General features: G+C 44.5%; 1 protein-coding gene across 4 annotated transcripts in view; it reads right to left on the reverse strand.

Moving 5' to 3' along the window:
• Positions 1-21,779, reverse strand: part of KPNA1 (karyopherin subunit alpha 1) — a 57,999-nt gene that overhangs the window by 24,016 nt on the left and 12,204 nt on the right. For 2 of the 4 annotated variants that reach the window (XM_058661970.1, XM_058661972.1), the window contains exons 2-4: positions 11,119-11,252; positions 2,417-2,524; positions 536-635 (exon numbers count right to left, since the gene is read on the reverse strand). In XM_058661970.1, coding sequence (XP_058517953.1) covers positions 536-635; positions 2,417-2,524; positions 11,119-11,247 — 337 coding nt within the window. In that variant the 5' untranslated portion in view covers positions 11,248-11,252. Of the gene's footprint in view, positions 1-535; positions 636-2,416; positions 2,525-11,118; positions 11,253-15,038; positions 15,063-21,779 lie in introns of those variants that run through there. The other 2 variants (XM_058661973.1, XM_058661974.1) reach the window with 2 other exon arrangements.

The following is a 21,779-nucleotide window of genomic DNA, read 5'->3' on the forward strand; positions in this document are numbered from 1 at the left end:
CAGATTCCTGAAAAGACAATTTCCTTTTTTCTTTTCGTGGTAGTAGGCTTTGATTTCAGCTAACTCCAAGGTATATGTTAATTTCTGTAACATGAATGACTGAACAACCACACAATACTATTGGATATGTTTAGGTATCTGGTAAGAACATTTTACAATGATTCAGAATTCTTTTTACTGGTCTAATGTAATAAACACATTCCAAATAAAGAAGTTATCTTGCCCACCAACAAATATATATACTTAACATTCAGTGATAAATTACTAACATTAAAATTATTTATTTTTTCCTTAAAAAAAAAAGCAAATTTCTCAATCTGAATTACCATGACATGTTGTTACTACAATTTCTAATATATCTAAACAATGACAGTAATGCTACTTTGGATAAGAAAAGTTATACACAATTTGTAAGTACACCTATCTGCATGTATCACTTTATTTTTATTAACATACTCCAAATAATCTATGATATAAAAAATAATTATGGGAAATGAATGTTTACTAGAGAGATGAAAAAACATTCAGGTCTCACCTTTTGAAAGCAGTTTTCTGAATTTTTGTGTTGCAGAAAGCTGTTGCTCTGGGCTATTGGAAAATATCATTTCAATCATGTCAGAAGTAATAACACCACCCTAAGATCACAAACAAAAAACAAACATAATTAAACATGAATCTTGCCTCAAACAAAAACAAAAGCATAAAATTACAGCAAAGTTACTCATAATAATCCAAATATTACATGAACATAGGACAATCTTTACAGGTAGCTTAAGTCAAACTCCTTGTAAATACTCATATACAAGGGAAAGTAATGCCAGCAGGAAATACTGAGACCAGGGGCTTAGGATTCTTCTTGTCCTTGCTCATCACATGGTTAGCTATGTTATACAAACTACATGTCAGCTTTTGACAGGCTTTAAAAAGCACCCATATCTCACATCACCCATCACCCTATTTCAGTCTTGTTAAGTTCTTTTTAGCTAGCTAGTCATTGTCTAGGCTCCCTAAGTATACTGGAATCGCCTTGAAGGTCAAGACCCTGCCTATCTATGTCACCACTCAACAGACATACATCTGGGGCTGTTATGTTCAATATTGTTAAATTACAATAGTCCTGCAAAACTCTTAAATTTTAGCCACTGCTAAACAAAACAGATGACACTTAAAACTTGTAAGATTTCCATTCTCTTGTTTTGAGTTTCTTTTTAATATCTCACCATTTTTTGTTTTATTAGAGCTTTGTATTTCCTACCACCACCCATCTTCAGTATTACATTTTATTTCTTTTTAGGATCATGTGCCATAATGAACAAAATTCTTATTTTATGCAGGGTTACAGCCAATTAAATCAACCATGAAGGGGCCTACAAGGACACAGGCACCCAATACCAGAGTGTTCACCCGTTTGGGTCCCGGCCCCTCTGCTTCTGATCCAAATTCCTGCTAATATGTTCTGGGAGGCATTACTTGGGGCCCTGCCATGCATGGGGGAGACCAGGATGGATATAAAAGCTTTAAAAGCCAAGACTAAGGGGTCTCTTACAAAAAAAAAAAAAAAAAAAAAATTCAAGACTGCAACCTCAAATTACAGCCGCCAGCTTCCCATATAAATTTCAAACATACTAGCTCCTAATCACAAACCTTTTTATTAAAATCAACCTCTCTTCCTAATACAATCCATCAAGTACTTCTCATTTTTAAATAAAAATTGGAAAATTAACTTCCTGAAGAATATACTACAAAATAATTGTGTCAGTTAACACTTTGACCCCAAGAAAATTGCATTCCCGTTCCAATTCCAAAATAAGTCTGATTCACATTAATCAGAGATCTTTGCTACTATTTGCAAAGGATCCAACAAAACACAAATATTCTTAAAAAAAAAAAAAACAGATAAATAAGAATTAATTAATAGTAGTCACCATGGGAAAAAATACTAAGAGAAACAAACAAAAAAGATAGCTTTTCAATGTAATTTTAAAAGGTTACAAAACACAACAGAATCAGTATTTTTAATTATATACTTTAATCGAAATGCTTAACAAACTGATTCCTTTAAATTTGCTACTTACTTTTCAATCAATAATGCCGTTAATTACATTTTAACTCTTGGAAAGATAATCAAATCACCTTTTGATTTATTTCTGAGTTGACAGATACTTGTACTTGTTCAGCACATTTAACTCCTCTGTAAGTTTTAGAGATGTATTAATCTTCATATTTATTTTTGCTTGACTGCACACTATCCAAAATATAATAAATACTTAACAAAATATGAGATGAATTGTGTGGCTTCTCCTTAAAGATGAAATGCCAAGTACTTTTTGTAGCCATCTAACCTTTAAAACAAAAAAGAGATCTCATATCTTCTTGACAAAATCACTGGAAAGACTGCTTTTATCGTCTCACTTACTGGGGCCATCTCCATGTTATTAATCTGGGCCTCATGAAAGCCTCCATCTGACATAACTTCCTCTTCCGTTTCTTCTTCTGCTGTGGCAACATTTCTTCGTTTGAATAACTGAAAAATAAAGGACTTTTAGTAATGTACTGAAACAGGGATTTAAACATCCAAACTCTAGGCAGCCTACACTCAAGAAGGAACAGTGATGGAGCTCTTGGAAAATCATTTTTAAAATACTTAAGCTTGTGCTGTCTTCAGCCTTTCTTGACAGGAAACGACTTCAGATTTCATCCTATAACCTAATACATAGAAATCTCATGATATGCTATAGCGAATACCTGATGAGGTAAAACTTACTAAGAGAGGTCTGACGCTGCAAGAAATAACCAGTTAAAGGTTAGGAAAAGCAGCCAGGACATGCCTGGTCATTCCCCCTCATCCTTTAATGTAAAGTAAGCAACAAGATAATCTTAATACATGAGGAAAAATAAAAATGAAAAAACCACAATAATGTTACCCATCTTGGAAGGCAGAATGAAGCTTTGCTTTCGGCTGTTCAGCCACCAGTGACAACTGATAACTGTGAACATTACCTTTAATTGCACCAGCAAAGTGCCCAGAGCACTGGATGGCACCATCAAGTCATAATGGGTTAACAGAAAATTATCTGTCATCCTGAACAACTACAGAGCAGGCAAAAACTGATAAAATGTTTTTCATACACTGCAACATCGGGCAGCGAGCTAAAATAAAAAAAAACCCAAGAATAAGAAGAAAAGAAAGAAAAAAAGTAAGATCTTCCCCAATGATCCACCTAAACAGGAGCTTCCAAACTGTAGGGCCAAAAGGCTGACACCAAAACACAGCTCATAGGGCCTTTGAGTTGAGTACAGTTCAGAATTGAGACTCGGATATCTAGAATCCACAAGAAGGGTAGTGCAGAGGGAAGACCTACAGACAGCACTTCACAGACGCACAGAAGACGGAAGCAGGAGGAACACCACTCAACTCAGGCTAGGACATCAGTGCTATCCCAACACCAAAATACCTTACAGTTCTTTTTACAGTTGGTCACATCCAGCTATGAAAAAACAAATTACAAGGCAAACACACATACTAAAAGATAAAAAACATGATCAAAAAAAGGCAAGTATCAGATAAGCAGATCTAGAAATGCAGGGATACTGGATTATGAGAGCAAGGAGTGAACCAGCAGACAGAAGATCTTTCTCTGTCTCTCCTTCTCTCTGTATATCTGCCATTCCAAAAAAACAAATCAATCTTAAAAATAAAAAAGAGAGAATGAGGGGGGAGGGTTAGGGGAGGGATGGGGAGAATCCCAGTACCTATGAAACTGTGTCACATAATACAATGTAATTAATGAATAAAAAAAAAAAAAGAATGAAGTATTGCTACACGTTACAACATGCATTAATCTTCTGAAAAGAGAAAGACAATAGTCACAAAAGAACACATACCATGTTGCTATATATAAAATGTCCAGAATAAGCAATATATAGATTAGGGCAGGGATGGAACAATAAAAAATAGCAAGAAAGGAGAGGGACTTCAAGTGAGCAGAGTTTCTCTTTGAGTTCTTTCAAGTATTCTCAATTAAGGGCCTGGCATGTAGCACAGTAAGACTGTCTGTGTACCAAACTCAACACAGGAGCGCCAGTTCAAGCCCAACAACTCTTGTTTCAAAACCAATTCCCTGTTAATGCAACAGAGAAAGCACTGGAAGTCAGCCCTGGTGCTTAAAACCCTGCCACCTAAGAGGAACATTCGGATGGAATTCCTGGCTCCTGGCTTTGGCTGGCCCAGCCCTAATCACTGTTGTCATTTGTCAAGTGAATCAACAGCTTGAACATAAATTGCTGTCTGATTGCCTTTCAACTAAAAAAACAAATCTTCTTTAAAAATCGCTCAGAAATTTTCCTAGGTGGTAACTATATAGCTGTGAATGAAAACCACTGAACTGTAGACTTTAGATGAGTGAGCACCTGAATTCTCTCTCAGCAAAGTTTCTTTGAAAACATAATGGACAGGTCCGGGCACAATAGTGTAGTGGTTAAAGTCCTCGCCTTGCACACACCAGGATACCATATGGTGGCCAGTTCTAATCCCGGCAGCTCTGCTTCCCATCCAGCTCCCTGCTTGTGGCCTGGGAAAGCAGTCAAGTACTGCTCAAAGCCTTGGGACTCTGCTCCCATGTGGGAGAGCCAGAAGAGCTCCTGGCTCCTGGCTAGCTGTTGTGGTCACTTGGGGAGTGAACAATCAGACGGAAGATCTTCCTCTCTGTCTCTCCTCCTCTCTGTATATCTGCCTTTCCGATAAAAATAAATAAATCTTTCACTAGGAATATTTGTACACTTAATCAACTACATGGTGTCCATTAGAAACTGAATTCTTTTTTTTTTCTAAGATTTATTTTATTTTTATTGGAAACTCAGACAGAGAGGAGAGAACGCACCGGGATCCCATTTGGGCACCAGTTCCACTCCCGGCAGCTCCATTTCCCATCCAGCTCCCTGCTTGTGGCCTGGGAAAGCAGTCGAGGATGGCCCAGAGGCTTGGTACCCTGCACCTGTGTGGGAGACCAGGAGGAAGCTCCTGTCTCCTGGCTTCGGTTCGAAGAAGAACCAGCCGTTATGGTAACTTTGGGAGTGACTGATCAGACGAAGATCTCCCTCTCTGTCTCTCCTCTTTGTATATCTGGCTTTGCAATAAAAATAAATCTTAAAAAAGAAAGAATAATTTACTACTCAGCAATAATATATACATACCAAATTTAGCTATACTAACAGGACAGATGCTAAGGGTATGGGCAGTATAAAGACTTAAAATTTGGCTAAGGACAGGTTATACTGTTCTTTGGGGCACTGTCTAGACATTCATTTGTTTTTGTTTGTTTGTTTGAAGATTTATTTTTTTTTATTGGAAAGGCGGATATACATAGAGGAGGAGAAACAGAGAGGAAGATCCTCCCTCCAGTGGTTCACTCCCCAAGTGAGCCCAATGGCTGGAGCTGAGCCCATCCGAAGCCAGCAGCCAGGAGCTCCTCGGGGTTTCCCACACGGGTACAAGTTCCCAAGGCTTTGGGCCGTCCTCAACTGCTTTCCCAGGCCACAAGCAGGGAGCTGGATGGGAAGCAGGGTCGCCGGGATTAGAACCGGCTACCACATGGGATCCCGGGTTGCACAAGGCTAGGACCTTAACCACTGCGCTACCGTGCCGGGCCAACAGACACTCATTTGTATTTGTGCTCTCCCCCACTGTGGCCACACCTCAACATAGTTTCTCTAAGAAGAGCATACTAAGACATCTTCCTCAGGCTAACCAGCCAAAATCAGCCAACGCATTGCAGCTACTCAGCAACCTTCAGAAGAGCTCAAGCTTCATTATAATATAATTTTTATGCTGAATGACACAAGAACCATCACCACAACAGTAGACAATGTCAAGACAATGCCAGGTAAGCCCACAAAAGGAATAAAAAGTGTCATGCACACCGAGTTCAGAAATCCTCACTTATTCCAGGAAAAACACACACACAAAAAATAGGATATTCCACCCTCGAGCCCAGTCTGTCCTATACTCAACACTCTTCAAGGCTCAACAACTACAGACCTCTAAGCGAGGTCCACTTTCCATTCTCCAGCCATTGAATAAACTTGTGTTACCAACATTCAACTTTGGTCTTATGTTTGGCTTCAGTATACTGAATGAACCCAGCACCCTGCACTGGAGTTTCTCCCCACAAAAGGGCAGGGAAGAAGACAGTAATGTACTGATCACAAAATTTGACATTAATAGAGGTATATGACAATATACAAATATTACTTAGAAATCCATCAGTGTAAATCATATTGGCTCTAAGGAGAGCTGAAAACTGGTTCACTGAAGAAAACGACTGGCTGGCTTTCAGGTATTTTACTATTATTCAACTTATTCAACTATGTGCGTATATTACATAAAAGTATTATTTTTTAAAAAGGAAAAACTGCCAAAACATAATTTGCAGACAATCTTATTTATAGGCTACAAGCTGTCTGGAGCTATTAACTAAATTATCAATGAAAAAAAGTTCACTGCAAGTCTATCAACTTGCTCGCATCAAAAAATATTTCTTATAACTAACAGTACCAGGGAACATAAAGGTTCGCACAAACATTTTATCCACCTACCTACTCACACTGAATTAGCAAGCTTACCTAATGTAAATTATTTTAATTACTATACTGTCTACTTCAAACACTTTTAAACTTTGGGGGTGGGGGAATCCAGCATGGTAGTCTAGCGGCTAAGGTCCTTGCCTTGAATGCACTGGGATCCCATATGGGCCTGACTCTGATTTCAGTGGCCTCAATTCCCATCCAGCTCCCTGCTTGTGGCCAGGGAAAGCACTCGAGGATGGCCCAAAGCCATGGGATCCTGTACTCACATGGGAAACCCAAAGAAGCTCCTGGCTTCAGATCAGATCAGATCACCTCCAGCCTTTGCAGCCGCTTGGGGAGTGAAGCAGCAGACAAAAGAGCTTTCTCTGTCTCTCCTTCTCTCTGTAAATCTGCCTTTCCAATAAAAATAAATAAATCGGGACTGGCAGCGTGGCCTAGTTGCTAAAGTCCTCGCCTTGAATGCCCCGGGATCCCATATGGGCACCGGTTCTAATCCCGGCAGCTCCACTTCCCATCCAGCTCCCTGCTTGTGGCCTGGGAAAGCAGTCGAGGACAGCCCAATGCATTGGGACCCTGCACCCACGTGTGGGAGACCTGGAAGAGATTCCAGGTTCCTGGCTTCGGATTGGCGCAGCACCGGCCATTGCGGCTCACTTGGGGAGTGAATCATCGGACTGAAGATCTTCCTCTCTGTCTCTCCGCCTCTCTGTATACCCGACTTTGTAATAAAAATAAATAAATCTTAAAAATAAATAAATAAATAAGTAAATCTTAACAAAGAAAGAAAGAAAGAAAAGAAGGAAGGGAGGAATAGAGGCAGGAAGGGAAGCAAAGGGAAATAATTTTGCCTAGTGGTGAAGATATCAATGAAAACACACACATCAGGTGGCCTCAGGACGGGGCGTCTTGCTCGGATCCCAGCTCCAGCCACCACGTGCATGTGGTGAGCTGTCCCCAGCCCTGCCTGGGCTCCAGGGGCTGCTCTCTTTGGGAACTTGTAATCACTTAACAATGCTGAGCACTGAACAGCAGTTCATGCAAAAGCTAAGTCTCGGGGCTTGTCCAGCAGGATATTCTATTACTTGACATGATGATGGATCAGGGGACTGGTCACATTAGGCAGGGCCATGACATTAACTATCACTCAAGAACCATATCCGGGGGTAGATTCAGTGGGAGATGTGTGGGTCAAACCCTGTGGAAATACTAGCCCCACTGGATAGCTTAAGAGTTGGGGTGGGGGGCCCGGCGGCGTGGCCTAGCAGCTAAAGCCTTGAACGCCCGGGGATCCCATGTGGGCACTGGTTCTAATCCCGGCAGCTCCACTTCCCATCCAGCTCCCTGCTTGTGGCCTGGGAAAGCAGTTGAGGACGGCCCAATGCATTGGGACACTGCACCCACGTGGGAGACCTGGAAGAGGTTCCAGGTTCCCTGCTTCGGATCAGCGCGCATCGGCCCGTTGCGGCTCACTTGGGGAGTGAATCATCGGACGGAGGATCTTCCTCTCTGTCTCTCCTCCTCTGTGTATATCTGGCTGTAATAAAATGAATAAATCTTTAAAAAAAAAAAAAAGAGTTGGGGTGGGGCGGGTTCGGCAGCGTGGCATAGTGGCTAATGTCCTCGCCTTGATCCCATATGGCCGCTGGTTCTAATCCCGGCAGCTCCACTTCCTCTCTATCTCTCCTCCTCTCAGTACATCTGACTTTGTAATAAAAATAAAAAGAAATCTTTGAAAAAAAAAAAAAAAAGAGTTGGGGTGGTGATGGATTAAGTTAGGTGTGACCAAGGAGCTTGCCATCAATCACAGGTAAAGGAACCGACAACACTATGAACTGGTCAAGGCAGCAGCACCCAAATGTGCATCCTGAGTAGGGTGTGGGGTGGGCCGAGCTGCAATGTTCACCAGCTCATACATGGCCAAATGGAAGGCCAGACTGTGCCGGGCACTGGCCTAAAACCCATTGGCATGTATGAGAACTGGATCTGGGAGTGGATCAAGTGGAGGAACTTGGGAAACTCCCCTGGCGAGTCGCAGCTCCAGCTGATGAACATGTGGTCCAGACCTACAGGTTGGACAAGCTGGGCAAAGTAGCTCCAACGGCTGGCTAATGTGTCAATTGGTAATGGAGCAGGATGTACTGGGCAGGACTGAGCAAACCTTAGCCTACAATTGAAACTAGAAACCAGCATGGACCACAGGTCATGCTGAGCTAGGTTCTTGCACCTACTGGTCTGCGTGAGCCAGGGACGACGCTAAGCCACAGTGTCTAAGGCAGAGGCTGGGACAGGTGAGGGACTGAGCTAAGCTGAGTCAGAGCAACCACTGGCATGCACGTGATCTATGGCTGGGAACAGGCCTGGTTGGGGAGCTAAGGGGACACCCTAACTGGGTTGAGGTTCCCACCAAGGTGCGTGTGAGCTGGACTGGGGGCTGCGTTCTGATCAGGATACGGTTGTAGCCTCCCTTGGCACTAGTGTGGACTGGAACTGGACACACCAGGCCAGGCCATACCCCAACACCGTCTGGTGTCCTGGAGGACCAGGGTAGATGTGGGACGGACTAGGCTAGTTCCCAATCCCTCCTAAGCTATATGTGAGCCATATGTGGGTATGGATGAGCCATGGCTGGGCTGAAACATCCAACAGCAAGAACCAGATTCGGTTGAAAGCCAGTCAAGAAAAGCCACTGTTTCTGCTAGGACAGGAGGTGAACTGAGTATGTCTGTCTCATGGACCACTGGTATGCGCAAAATCTGGCTTTGGGAAGGGTTCTGAAGGAGGAGCTTGGGCAACTCCTCTGGCAGGACACAGTCCTTGCAGGTAAGTGCAAGAAGCATGATAGGAAACAGCCCAGAAGAGGCCATGGAAAGTTTCCCACTGGCATACATTTGGATGTGACTGCAGCACCCAACCAGCATGCATGAGAACCAGGAAGGGAGGGAGCAGAGTCAGCAAGGGGAATAAGAGGGAGTCCCCTACCTGGACAGCTACTCCCACTGGAGAGCGTGGGCTGGGATGGGGGCAGATCAGACTGGGCAGGGCTACAACACCTGTGCGCCTCCTTTGGACTAGATCAGGGAAAAGCCAGGCTGGGCAGATTATTCCTACTGGTGTATGCACAAATTAGAGTGGGTGAGGGTTGTTTGGGCTTAGCCACAGCATCAGCTGGCACTGGGGGCTAATTCTGTCAAGTCTAACCACAGAACCACCCGAAGAATGCATAATCTGGGAGAGAGACCTGGGAGAGAAATAGTGGGCTCCTCCCTCTTGGGTTACCACTTCCACGGGAGGGCACGAAAACTAGGACAGGGGCTGGGGTGGCTAGACAGAGAGGCACTCAACAACATCCGTGAGGGCTGGATAGTGGAGCTTGTTAGATGGAATTAAGTTTCAATACCCATCGACATGTATGAGAGCCAAATGGGATGTGGGACAGACTGGACTAGTCTGCTACACATACTAGCAAACTAGGGTAGGGGGCGGGCCTGGTGGGGGTTATTGTGGGTCGCTCTGACTAGGCTGCAGCTCCCACTGGTTGATGTGAGGGCCGAGCATGTGCTGGGCAGAAGCAGGCTGGACTGCAACACCCACTGGTTCCAGTGGAAGTCAGAGCTGAAAACAGAACCAACCCAGGAATCGCAACCACCAGCTGATCGGGGCAATGGACTGTGCTGGGCTCTGTGCTTGCTAGAACACACAAGAATCTGGTCTGGGAATACTTCAAAGTTTCTTTGGGGATCTCCCCAATCGAACTGCTGGACTCAGAACCCTAGCCAAGGAAAGACAGAAGACAGAACAAGTCAATCAACCACCTCAGCTATATGTTGGCAGCGAAATACTGGGCAAATGGAGACTCTATGATGGGCTATGCCAATCAGTGGATTCTTCAACCACCTCATCATGCTTGGAGTGGTGAGATTGGCAGCAATTCATAACTGGTGAACTATCAAGACCACTTGAGCAAGTATCTCAGAGCATGCCCCACATTCAGGACTTGAGGTGGGTGGGAAACTGGGTGGGGCTTTTCCTTCAGTATCCCCCTTTACCTCAGATACATGAAGGAAACATTATGGAAGTAATAGTCTTACCCACTTCCCTATAGCCCTTGAACCTTTTTACTGTAATTAACTATGTAAAGATTGTCAAAAATATAATTTAAAAAAAGGATTCAACAGTAAAAAAGAAAAAGAAAGAAAGAAAAGAAAACACACACATCATATATGGAGTATGGAGTGCCTGGATATTGCAGGCTCCTGCTGCCACCTGGCCCAGCTTTGGCTACTGTAGACTTTTGTTGTTGCTACTGGTTTTTTTTTTCCTTTGAGATTTATTCTGAAGCAGCCAAGACTTGAATGAGTGTCCATTTAGGATGTGAGTGTTACAAGCACTATGCTACAACACCAGACAGTATTGACCCAGGTAAAAACCCAGCAAGACACTTCTCGCTCTCTTTCTGCCTTTCAAGTAAAATAAAAACAAAATTTTAAGGAAGCTGTAACAATGTTAAGTTCTTTGTCAAGTAGAAGGGCTTACCTGCTCTTCCCTTTTCTGTTTGCGGAGCTGTAGTCCTTCTTCTTCCCTCCTCCTTCGCATCTCATCAGGATTCAGAGATTTGTTCTTATAGCTTTTCAGGCGAAAGTTCTCTTTTCCTGGGGTCGACATGATTTCTGTAAGACAGCAAAGAGAACAGTTGAGCTTACTGTCTATAGTTCTACTATTCTAGGCGCTCAGCCTTTGAGACATATACACACCCAGATTCACTCAACAGACCATCCAAAATGGTTACTTTAACAATTTCAATGAAATATGTAATCAACAAGTTTTTAGTGTAATTGCAGCTGTACGCAACCATAACCAAGGTAAATTTTACAGCATTTCATTACCTCAAAAAGAAATACTGTGTTGCGTGGCTATCACTTCCATTCCAGACATTTCATAAGAGCATAAAACATGCAATCCTTTGCTACAGGAATTACTTAGCATGTTTTCAAGGTTCAATCACTTTGTAACAAGTTATTAAAACTCTAGTCCAGGTAAGCCTGAGCAGTGGAGCGGAGCAGGTTCCACGAGGCTGTGGCTGGGAGAACCAGTGCTGTACCAGGCTGCCTGCTGGGGATCCTAGAAGCCCATCTACCGCTGCTGATGCAGGGAGGGTCCTGGGCTTGTCCAAGTCCGAGGTCTGAGAATTTCCTCTGTCCACAGTGACCATGCTGGAGACAGATCTCAACGCCTGTCGGCATGTCCGGGCACATGGCTCCACCGACCGCCACCATCTTGACCAAGTACCTGCTAACAGGTGTGAGATCTAAGTCTGGGAGTGTCCCGAATGGGAAGAACCTGGGCAACTCCCCCAGTGGGTCATAGCTCCTACTGATGAGCACATGGCTCAGGCCTGGGTGTTGGGCAGGCTGCGCAAGGTAGCTCTGTCTGTAGGTAAATGTGTGAGTCGGTTTTGGAGGGGGGCAGACTGGGCAGGGCTGAGCAAATGTTAGCCCACTGACAAGTACAGAAACCAGGATGGAGTGCAGGTCATGCTGGGCTAGGCTGCCATACCTGCTGGTTTGCATGTGCCAGGGATGAGAGAAGACTGAGCAGGGTCAGGTTGCAGCAGCTGCCAGTGAGAGCTGGGACTGGGGATCAACTGGGCTACGCCAGGCTGTATCTTCCAAAGACAAGGGCCAAGACAGGAGAGAGACTATGCCAAACTGAGTCAGAGCAACCACTGGCATGCGCAGGATCTGTGGCTGGGATCAGGCCTGGTTGGGGAGCTGTGGACACCCTGGCTGGGTTGTGGGTCCCACTGGTGACCACAGGGACTGGAGTGGGGGCTGCAATCTAGTCTGGACATGGCTGCAGTGCCCCTCGGCACAAGTGTGGACTGGGTCTAGGGTGCGCTCAATTGGGTTAGACTCCAGCACCAACTGGTGATCATGAGAACCAGGGTGGGTATAGAATGGGTTGGGCTAGGTGTCTGAGCCATGCATGAGCTGTGTCTGTGTGTGGACTAGGCTTAGCTGGGCTGTAGCACCCAACATTAAGAACTGGAATGGGTGAGGGTCAGTCAGGAAAGGCTACTGTTCCTGCTAGGACAGGAGGTGGACTAAGTAGGGCTGGCCCATAGGCCCACTGGAGGGTACGAGATCTGGCATTGGGAGAGATTCTGATGGAGGAGCTCGAGAAGCTCCTCTGCTGGGACACAGTCCCTGCAGGTGAGCACAAGAACCATGATACGGAGCAGCCTAGACCAGGCCATGTTACGGTACCCACAGGCTTACCTTTGGCTCAGGTCAGGGGCAAGACAGGCTGGGCCAGTACGTATCACCTAATGGCAAATATGAGAGCCAGAATGGTGTGTGGGTCATGCCTGGTAGGGCCACAATACCAGCCAGTTCACATTAGAGCTGAAACTGGGGGCCAGCTGGGCTGGCTAGGCCGTAGTCCCCACCAAGCGTGAGCTGGAACTGGGGGCAAGCCGGGCTGAGTCAGACTACAGCACTCACCGGCCATGCCAAACTGAGTTGGCCATGCCCAACCAGCACACCTGAGACAAGAGGAAGAGCAGGTGAACCCGGCAGGAGGCTGCAGGGAGCTTCCCTGCAGGGTCACTATTCCCAATAGTGAGCACGAGAACTGGGATGTGGGCAGACCAGACTGGGCAGGGCTATGACACCTGGTAGCCTGCACATAAGCTGGATCTAGAACAAGCCAGGCTGAGCAGACTGTACCTACTGGTACATGCATAAGCCAGAGTAGGTGTGGGTTGACTGGGCTTTGCCACAGCATCAGCTGGCAGAGGCTGGCACAGGGGTAAAACTCTGTCGAGCAAAAATGCAGAACCACCTGGGAAGAACAAGATCCAGGATCCAGGAGTGGGCCCATTAGGGAAACAGTGGAGACCTCCCTCTTGGGTTGCCACTCCCACTGGTGACCATGAGACTCCAGCAGGCGTGGCTAGACAGAGAGTGGCACCCACCAGCATTTGTGTGGGCTGAATAGTGGAGCTGGTTGGGTTGAACTAGGCTTCAATGCCCACTGACACGTGAGAGCTGAATGGGATGTGGAACAGACTGAAGCAGTCTGCTGTACATACTGACAAGCACAGGAACCAGGGCATGGGGTAGGACTTGTGGGGGTTATTGCAGGTTGCTCTGACTAGGCTTCAGCTCCCACTAGTGTATGTGGGGACCAAGTGTGTGGTGGGCAGGGTCAGGCTGGACTGCAACACCCACTGGTTTGCATAGAAGACAGGGGAAACAGAACTGACCCAGCAATTGTAACTGTCAATGAGTGCAACAGACTGTGCCAGATCCTGTACTGACAGGCATACAAAAGAATCAGGTCTGGGAACGTCTCAGATGAAGTTTTTGTGGGGATCCTGCCAACTGAACCAGTGGACTCAGAACCCCAACCATGGAGAAAATTGCAGGTTCCACAATCTGACCATGGAATGCAAGTGTCAGAGCTGAGCCTCCTTACTGGCTTAGACGGAACAGTGGACAGCATATCCAGGTGCACATGGAGGATATGGCAGTACAGTGGAGTCTGCAGAGGACACCTGGTACCATAAGAGAGGATGGAGGACAGAACAAATCAACCAACTACCCCAACCAAGTGTTGGCAGTGAATACTTGGGCAAGTGGAGTCTCTAAAGTGGACTATGAGAGTCAGTGGAGTCTGGAGAGATTGTATCGTGATTGGAGTGGCAAGATCAACAATACAGAACGTAAGGACTTTCAAGTCACTTTGTGTTCTCTAGGCATGATGAAGGTGTGTTAAGGATTCTCACACAGGGTTTAAAAATGCAGTCTCACTCTTATGGGGTTCTCAGGCAAGAAAAGTGTGCTGTTTACTTTTAAATTGGATTATTTTTCTTTTTTTAATTATTTTTTAGATAAAAAATCCTTTATCTGTTACATGATTTGAAATACTTCCTCCCATTCTTTTTCCTTTCTTGATGGTATGCTATGAAAGACTTAAAAAAAAAAAAAAAGATGTATTTACTTGAAAGAGTTAGAGAGAAAGTAGCAGAAAGACACCATCCATTCATGGTTCATTGCCCAAAAGTCAACAATGAGACTGGGTCATTCTTTTTAGGTTTACTACCTGAGCAGCAGGGGCTCAAGCACTTGGGCCATCTTCTACTGCTATTCCCAAGCCGTTAGCAGGGAGCTGAACTGGAAGTGGAGCACCTAAAATACGAAAAGGTGCCTAGATGTGATGCTGGATGCCAATGGTGAAGGCAGCAGCTTTACCCACCATGCCAGCCCCACAGTGTCAATTTTGATAGAGTCCAAACCAACCTAGTAATTTTTTTTTAATGCCCATGCTTTTGGTGTTGTCTGGGAGAATCCTTAACCTTACATTTCCTTCTATTATTGTATATAGTTTTTCCTTTTGCAGTTTCAGCTAATTTTTGTATATGGTACGTGGTAACAGTCCAAATTCATTCTTACACATATGGCTGTCCATTTATCCAGCACTGTTGAAAAGATCATTTTTCTGGTAGCGGTGCTGTAACATAGGTTTAGCCTCCGTTTTGATGCCAGCATCCATATAGGCAATGGTTCATGTCCCGGCTGCTTCTCTTCCCATCCAGCTCCCTGCTTGTGGCCTGGGAAAACAGCAAAGGGACGGCCCAGGACCCTGGGTTGCAATACCCACTGGAAGACCTGGAACACTCCTGGATCCTGACTTTGGACCAGGTCAGCTCTGGGCACTGCGGCCTTCTGGGAAATCAACAAATGGATGAAAGATGTCTATTCTTATCTCTCTATAAATCTGCCTTTCAACTAAATATTTTTAAAGGATGATTACTCTTTCTCTCCAGTGAATGGTCTTGGCACCTATTGTACTGTTTGTGTCTCCCTCAAATCCATACATTAAGTCCTAACTCCCAAAATGATGTTACGTGAAGGTGCTGCCTCTGTGAAATGAATGGGATTAATGCACTAATAAGAGACCCCCAAAGAACAGACTTGCTGGTTCTACTAGGTGAAGACACAGTGAAAAGATACCCTCTGTGAAGGCTGATATCAGGTGGCCTTTCCCCATCCTTGGGTACTGAAATGGTTGGGAGGCTGGGTATGGCCTATCCCCTTACCTCCCCTCTACCTCCAGAAATGCAAATAGAAAATTTGGAAACAATAATCACACCCAATTCTCTCTAACTCAAGATCCTTCCCACCCTGATCAACTAGGTAAACATCATCTTAACAAAGAAAAAAAGAATAGGATTATCAGCCTGGTGCAATGGTCTAGTGGCTAAAGCTTCGCCTTGCATCACCAGGATCCCATATGGGCACCAGTTTGTGTTCCGGCTGCTCCACTTCCCATCCAACTCCCTGCTTGTGGCCTGGGAGGACAGTGAAGGACAACCCAAAGCCTAAGGATCTTTTTTTTAAAAGATTTATTCATTTTATTATAAAGTCAGATATACAGAAAGAGGAGGAGAGAGAGAGAGGAAGATCTTCCATCCGATGATTCACTCCACAAGTGAGCCGCAACAGCCGGTGCTGCACCGATCCGAAGCCGGGAACCAGGAACCTCTTCCAGGTCTCCCACGCGGGTGCAGGGTCCCTATGCATTGGGCCATCCTCGACCGCCCTCCCAGGCCACAAGCAGGGAACTGGATGGGAAGTGGAGCTGCCGGGATTAGAACCGGCGCCCATATGGGATCCCGGGGCATTCAAGGCTAGGACTTTAGCTGCTAGGCCACGGTGCCGGGCCCAAAGCCTAAGGATCTTGCAACCACATGGGAGACACAGAAGAAGCTCCTGGCTCCTGGCTTTGGATCAGCTCAGCTCTGGCCATTGTGGCCACCTGGGGAGTGAATCGGCATGTAGGGGATATTTCTATTTCACTCTGTGTATCTGACTTTCCAATAAAATTTTAAAACATCTTTTTAAATAAAAAATCATGGTTATCATGACTTCTAGCATGCACAACTGTTGGGAAACAAATTTCTACTGTTTAAGTCACCCACTCTGAATACAAGGCAGCTATAAAGACTAATACATCTACCCAGTGCTATCTGTGTCAGACTGAACTTTATCAATATGAAATATAGCATAGCAACCACGTTTCAATGATGATCCAAATTCAAGACTCTTTAGCTTTAGGTCAGAGAAAGGAAAAACCCTGTAATAACAGAGCAGGAAGTGAGTAAAGCTGAACAAAACAAACAAGACTTAAAGAAGTGACTGGAAGCTTCAACACGCAGCTGTCTATGAAGCAAAGGCAATGTCGGGAATCCATGTGAAGAACAAGAGTAATGATAAACAGCACAAGTGAACTGAGTAACCAGGGAATGTGGATTAAGGTTATACAGAAGTCTTCTACATATCTTGAAACCAGTAAGCCTGAAATCATTTTAAAATTTAAGACAAAATTAAAATATTTACACAAAACTTTTCATTTTCCTCTTTTTATCAAGCCACCCTTTCTTCTCTTTTTTTTAAATTAAATTGCCATAAGAAACAAGTTTAGAGTTGAGAGTCTGTTAAAACCTAATTCTCAGCAAATGATATACGGAAAATATTAATTTTAAGTCTTGTTTCCTTATTTAAACCATGACATTTCATAAAAAGTGAAATAACAGAGAAGTTGCTGCCTATTGTCTCTCTACTTTATTTATATATCTGTCAAATGAAGAAACGGTTATAAATAGTGCTCATAAAGCAGACCTCTGGTGACTCAGGTGACCAGGCACAGCTAGGCTGTGCCGGACAGAAAGGATTTTAGCAGTTAGATCAGAAAAGAAAATCCTACAAAAACAAGGGCAGGAGCAGAAGCTATAGAATGTGACTAATGGGAAATAGCAGCAAGTCCCACTTTATCTGAGCAGCTATTCCTCAAAAGCAGTAAACAGAAGACACAACAGGAACTTGTTATCATCTCTGCCTTCCTTTCTTTTTATTACATTTCGTTTTGTTACAGTTTCATAGGCTCTGGGATTCCCCTAACCCCTCTCCGTGCCCCCATGTAGTTTCCTCCACCTTGTTGCAGCATTACAGTTCCTTTTTGTCGTTAACCATAGTACCCCAAAGCTCACAAATACCTCCAACACTTTAACAACTTCTGTCATCCATACAAAGCACTTGCGGATTTAAGTCTTTCCTTAAAATCCAACTGTGGGAAAGGATAAAAGAAATTTGAAAGTGTTCTTCCTCTAGTTTCCAAATGTAACCTCCATTAGGTTCTCCGTACTCTTTCAAAAACTGGTTATGTAAGCACATGCATGTCTTTCATTTTTATGTTACAATGATGGGATAATTATATACAGTTCTGCACTTTTCAATATTGGACAACTTTCTATAGAACTATTTATCTCTTAACGAGGAATCAACTTACATTCCCTAGCTGACAACTAATTTGTCTTTCATTTTCTATCATAAATGTAATTTTCACTCACACATGTGTATTTATGCAGTTATACCTATAAATGAACTTTAGCAGTGAGCCACAAACTCAAAGGCTACATAAATTTTAAAATGTCACACTGAGCCTGGCATTGTGACACAGCACATGAAGCTCCCACTGCTATGCCAGCAGGAGAGTGCTGGGGGCCACGGCACTTCCTTCCCAGCCTCCTGCTAATGCCCCTCAGTAGATGGCTCAAGTATCTGGCACCCGCCATCACCATGGGACACCAAGATGGAATTCCTGGTTCTGACTTGGCCCAGACCTGGCTGCTGCAGCCCTTTGGGGAGTAAGCCAACAGATGGAAGATCTCTGTGCCTCTCCCTCCCTCTCAGTAGCTATGGCTTCCAAACAAGTAAATCTTTTTGAAAAATGAAAGTCTTGTATTGCGGAACTACTCTCTAATATGCTACATCAATCTATCAATGTGAATAAATATACCAGTACCCCCTGATCACTAAGAGCAAGTACAGGACTTATTTGTGTTTTCATATTCAACAAAATATGAGAAACATGCTTCTGATAAAAACCATTTCCATACTACTAAGATGTATATACCATTTGAATTTTTACTCTCACACCAAGTTTTTCAGAACTTTGTGATTTATGTCATCAACATCTCACAACACAGTACGTACTTGTATATTTTTATGTTTCTATTTTCAAGCCAGCACAATGGCTCAATTGGCTAATCCTCCACCTGCAAGCACCAGCATCCCATATGGGCACTGGTTCATGCTCCGGCTATCTGCATCCCATACCCCAGCTCTCTGCTTATGTCTTGGAAAGCAGCGCAGGACAGCCCAAAGCCTTGGGACGCTGCACCAGCGTGGAAGACCAGAAGAAGCTCCTGGCTTCAGACTGTTCAACACCCACCATGATGAAACATCACAAGCATGCACAAACTGAGGAGCTGCTACCTTCTCCCATCCCCTGGACCTAGGATGTATAAAGGCCCAGTGCCGCATACCTTGAGCAGTCATTTCCCTCACACAGTCACCCTGCACTGTGGAAGCCGTCTGTCAGACTCTCTCCCCTGATTGATAAACTCCTTTACTTAAACTAGAAAACTCTTCATTCAATCAGTTTCATATTGTTTTCATTCTATACTGGTGGGTTGCTGCTTGCTCTCTCTCCGAGAATACAACCTTGCCAGCGTGAGGTGTCAGATGGGTTAAGCAGCAGCTACGGTCTCTGGTCCCTGGTCAAGTTACTCTTAAAGTATAAAATCTTGAGACCGGCACAACAGCTATCCTCCACTGCCTTCTCAGGCACATTAGCAGAGAGTTGGATTAGAAGATGGGACTCATGGGCCTGAAGCAGTAGCCTAGCAGCTAAAGTCCTCGCCTAGAATGCATCAGGATCCCATATGGGTGCCAGTTCTAATCCCGGCAGCTCCACTTCCCATCCAGCCCCTTGCTTGTGGCCTGGGAAACCAATTGAGGACAGTCTAAAGCTTTGGGATCCTGCACCCACGTGGGAGACCTGGAAGAAATTCCTGGCTCCTGGCTTCCAATTGGCTCAGCTCCAGCCGATGCGGCCACTTGGGGAATGAACCATCAGATGGAAGATCTTCCCCTCTCTCTTCCTCTCTGTATATATCTGCCTTTCCAATAAAAAAATAATTTTTAAAAAATAAATAAAATCTTGCCTCTCCCCATTTCTTACTCTTTCAAGAGTTCCTTCTCCCTAGCTCTGTCCACTGGCCCCCTTGAGAGAGAACAAAGGGACAGACAGAATCAGAATATCAATTCACATCACTTAGAACTGTTGACAAAAGCAAGGAGATGAGTCCAGCAATAGCCTCATGGCTGAAGTCCTCACTGTGCATGCCACAGGACCCCATACGGGTGCTGCCTCATGTTCTAGATACTCCACTACCCATCCAGCTTCCTGCTTGTGCCCTTGGAAATCAATAGAGGACTGCCCAAAGCCTTGGGACCCTGCACCCATGTGCAAGACCCGAAAGAAGCTTCTGGCTGGCTCCTGGCTGCAGACTGGCTCAGCTCCAGCCGTGGTGGCCACTTGGGGAGTGAACCAGGGCAATCTTCCCTGGCTTCCCACGAACAGACTCCAAGACAATGAGCCCCTGAGCATGGCCCCTGTATGTCTGTACTCCTCACCCTCTGTTCACTGCTTGGGTGAATCAGTGAAGATGGGAATGCTAAGATGCTTTGTACTTCTAATCTGTGTACTTCCAACAGTTCCAGGAGAGGTCAGGCCTAGCAGTGACGGAATGTGGGCAGAGAAGCCAGGAAAAGGTGAATGTTTGCAGCCTTGTGTGTCCAGGTTGTTCGTTGATGTCTCTTGGATGAGTTCCACGGTAACGACCGTTTCTCCCTCTCAGGTTTTCGATTCAGACTGAATTGCCATGCGGACTTGTCATTTGATAATTTCTAGTGGGCCCTGATACCACCAAGCGTGGCTTAAAAAGACTCCTTAATATACCCCAGACTTGCCTGGTCTGCTCTCGCTCGCACCCTCCAGCAAACAGACCTGGAATAAGTTCTGCACTCCTGGCTTTGGCCTGGTCCTGTCCCAGATTGTAGCCGGCACCTAAGAAGTCAAACAGCATACAGAATATCTGTATTTGAATTTTTGTCTCTGCCTTTCAAATAATAGTAAATTTGGAAAAATAAAAAGCCTCTGAATTCCTATATGCAATAGAAAATCTTTCTAGAACAGAAACTTTATCATACAGCAATGTAAAATACAGCCAAAAGTGTAGGCTAAAATTGCCCTGAAAAGAGTTGTGATGGCAAATAAAGGAAATGAAATTTTTCCTATAAATGTTAGATGATGGTAAAATAAACTCACAAAATATTAATTTACTAATTAAGGTGGCAGCACTAGACCCCAAACGCAAAGGCTCAGAAATGGTCAGCATCTCAATATCAGGCTGTATTCTGACAGCCTCACAGAACTCACACCCCACCCTCAAGTAATAGCTAGCCTAAGACTAGACCCCACAAAGACAGGAGGACACCATGCCATCACAAAAACACATTGGCCCTCCACTATTGATTAACAAGGGCCACAAGCACTGGGACCAACCAGACACCCCATACACGAGTTTTGATTAAGCACTGTTCTGTAAGACCATTCTCACTTCCTCAGGACTTCACCAAGACAGGCAGCTGCCTGACCTCTCCTACACACTTTAAAGTAAATGTACATCATATTCTATCACCCAGTGTTAGTAACTGGCCTCTGCATTTCTAGTTGAGTGGAGCCAGTTTTGAAGATTGTGTAACGATTCCTCTAGCCAGTATTGGGGATGTTCTATGGCAATCTCAATAGCTTTTCACTGTACTGCTTCAAGGGATGAGGACCTTCAATGTCTTTACTTCTAAACCAAGTTCCAGCTTCTTTTTACCACAAGAGTATTTTGTCAGTACAAAACAATCATTTAATGCCATTGCTATTCTCCAGCAAGCTACATCCATGGGATATACAGTGATATTTTCCATGCTTATTATATTTAGGGTGTCATATATTCACATTGTGTTGAGACAGCCTAGTCAGTCAATTCTAAAACATACTGAAACTTCTGAACACTCAACAACTGCAATATTCTTTCTGGAACACCATGAAATGCCAAATATACTTAAATGCACCATAAGCCAGGCATAATTAATCCACCATATAAATCAGGTGTATTTTTAGAAAATATGTTTTTCAATAGACAGGAATGTACCACATTACACTAACCTACTGAATGAGATACCCACATCCTAGATCTGAGCACCTAGGGTCAAGTCCCACCTCCTTCTTGG

Source organism: Ochotona princeps, chromosome 3, assembly GCF_030435755.1.
Source record: "Ochotona princeps isolate mOchPri1 chromosome 3, mOchPri1.hap1, whole genome shotgun sequence".
NCBI classification, from domain to species: domain Eukaryota; kingdom Metazoa; phylum Chordata; class Mammalia; order Lagomorpha; family Ochotonidae; genus Ochotona; species Ochotona princeps.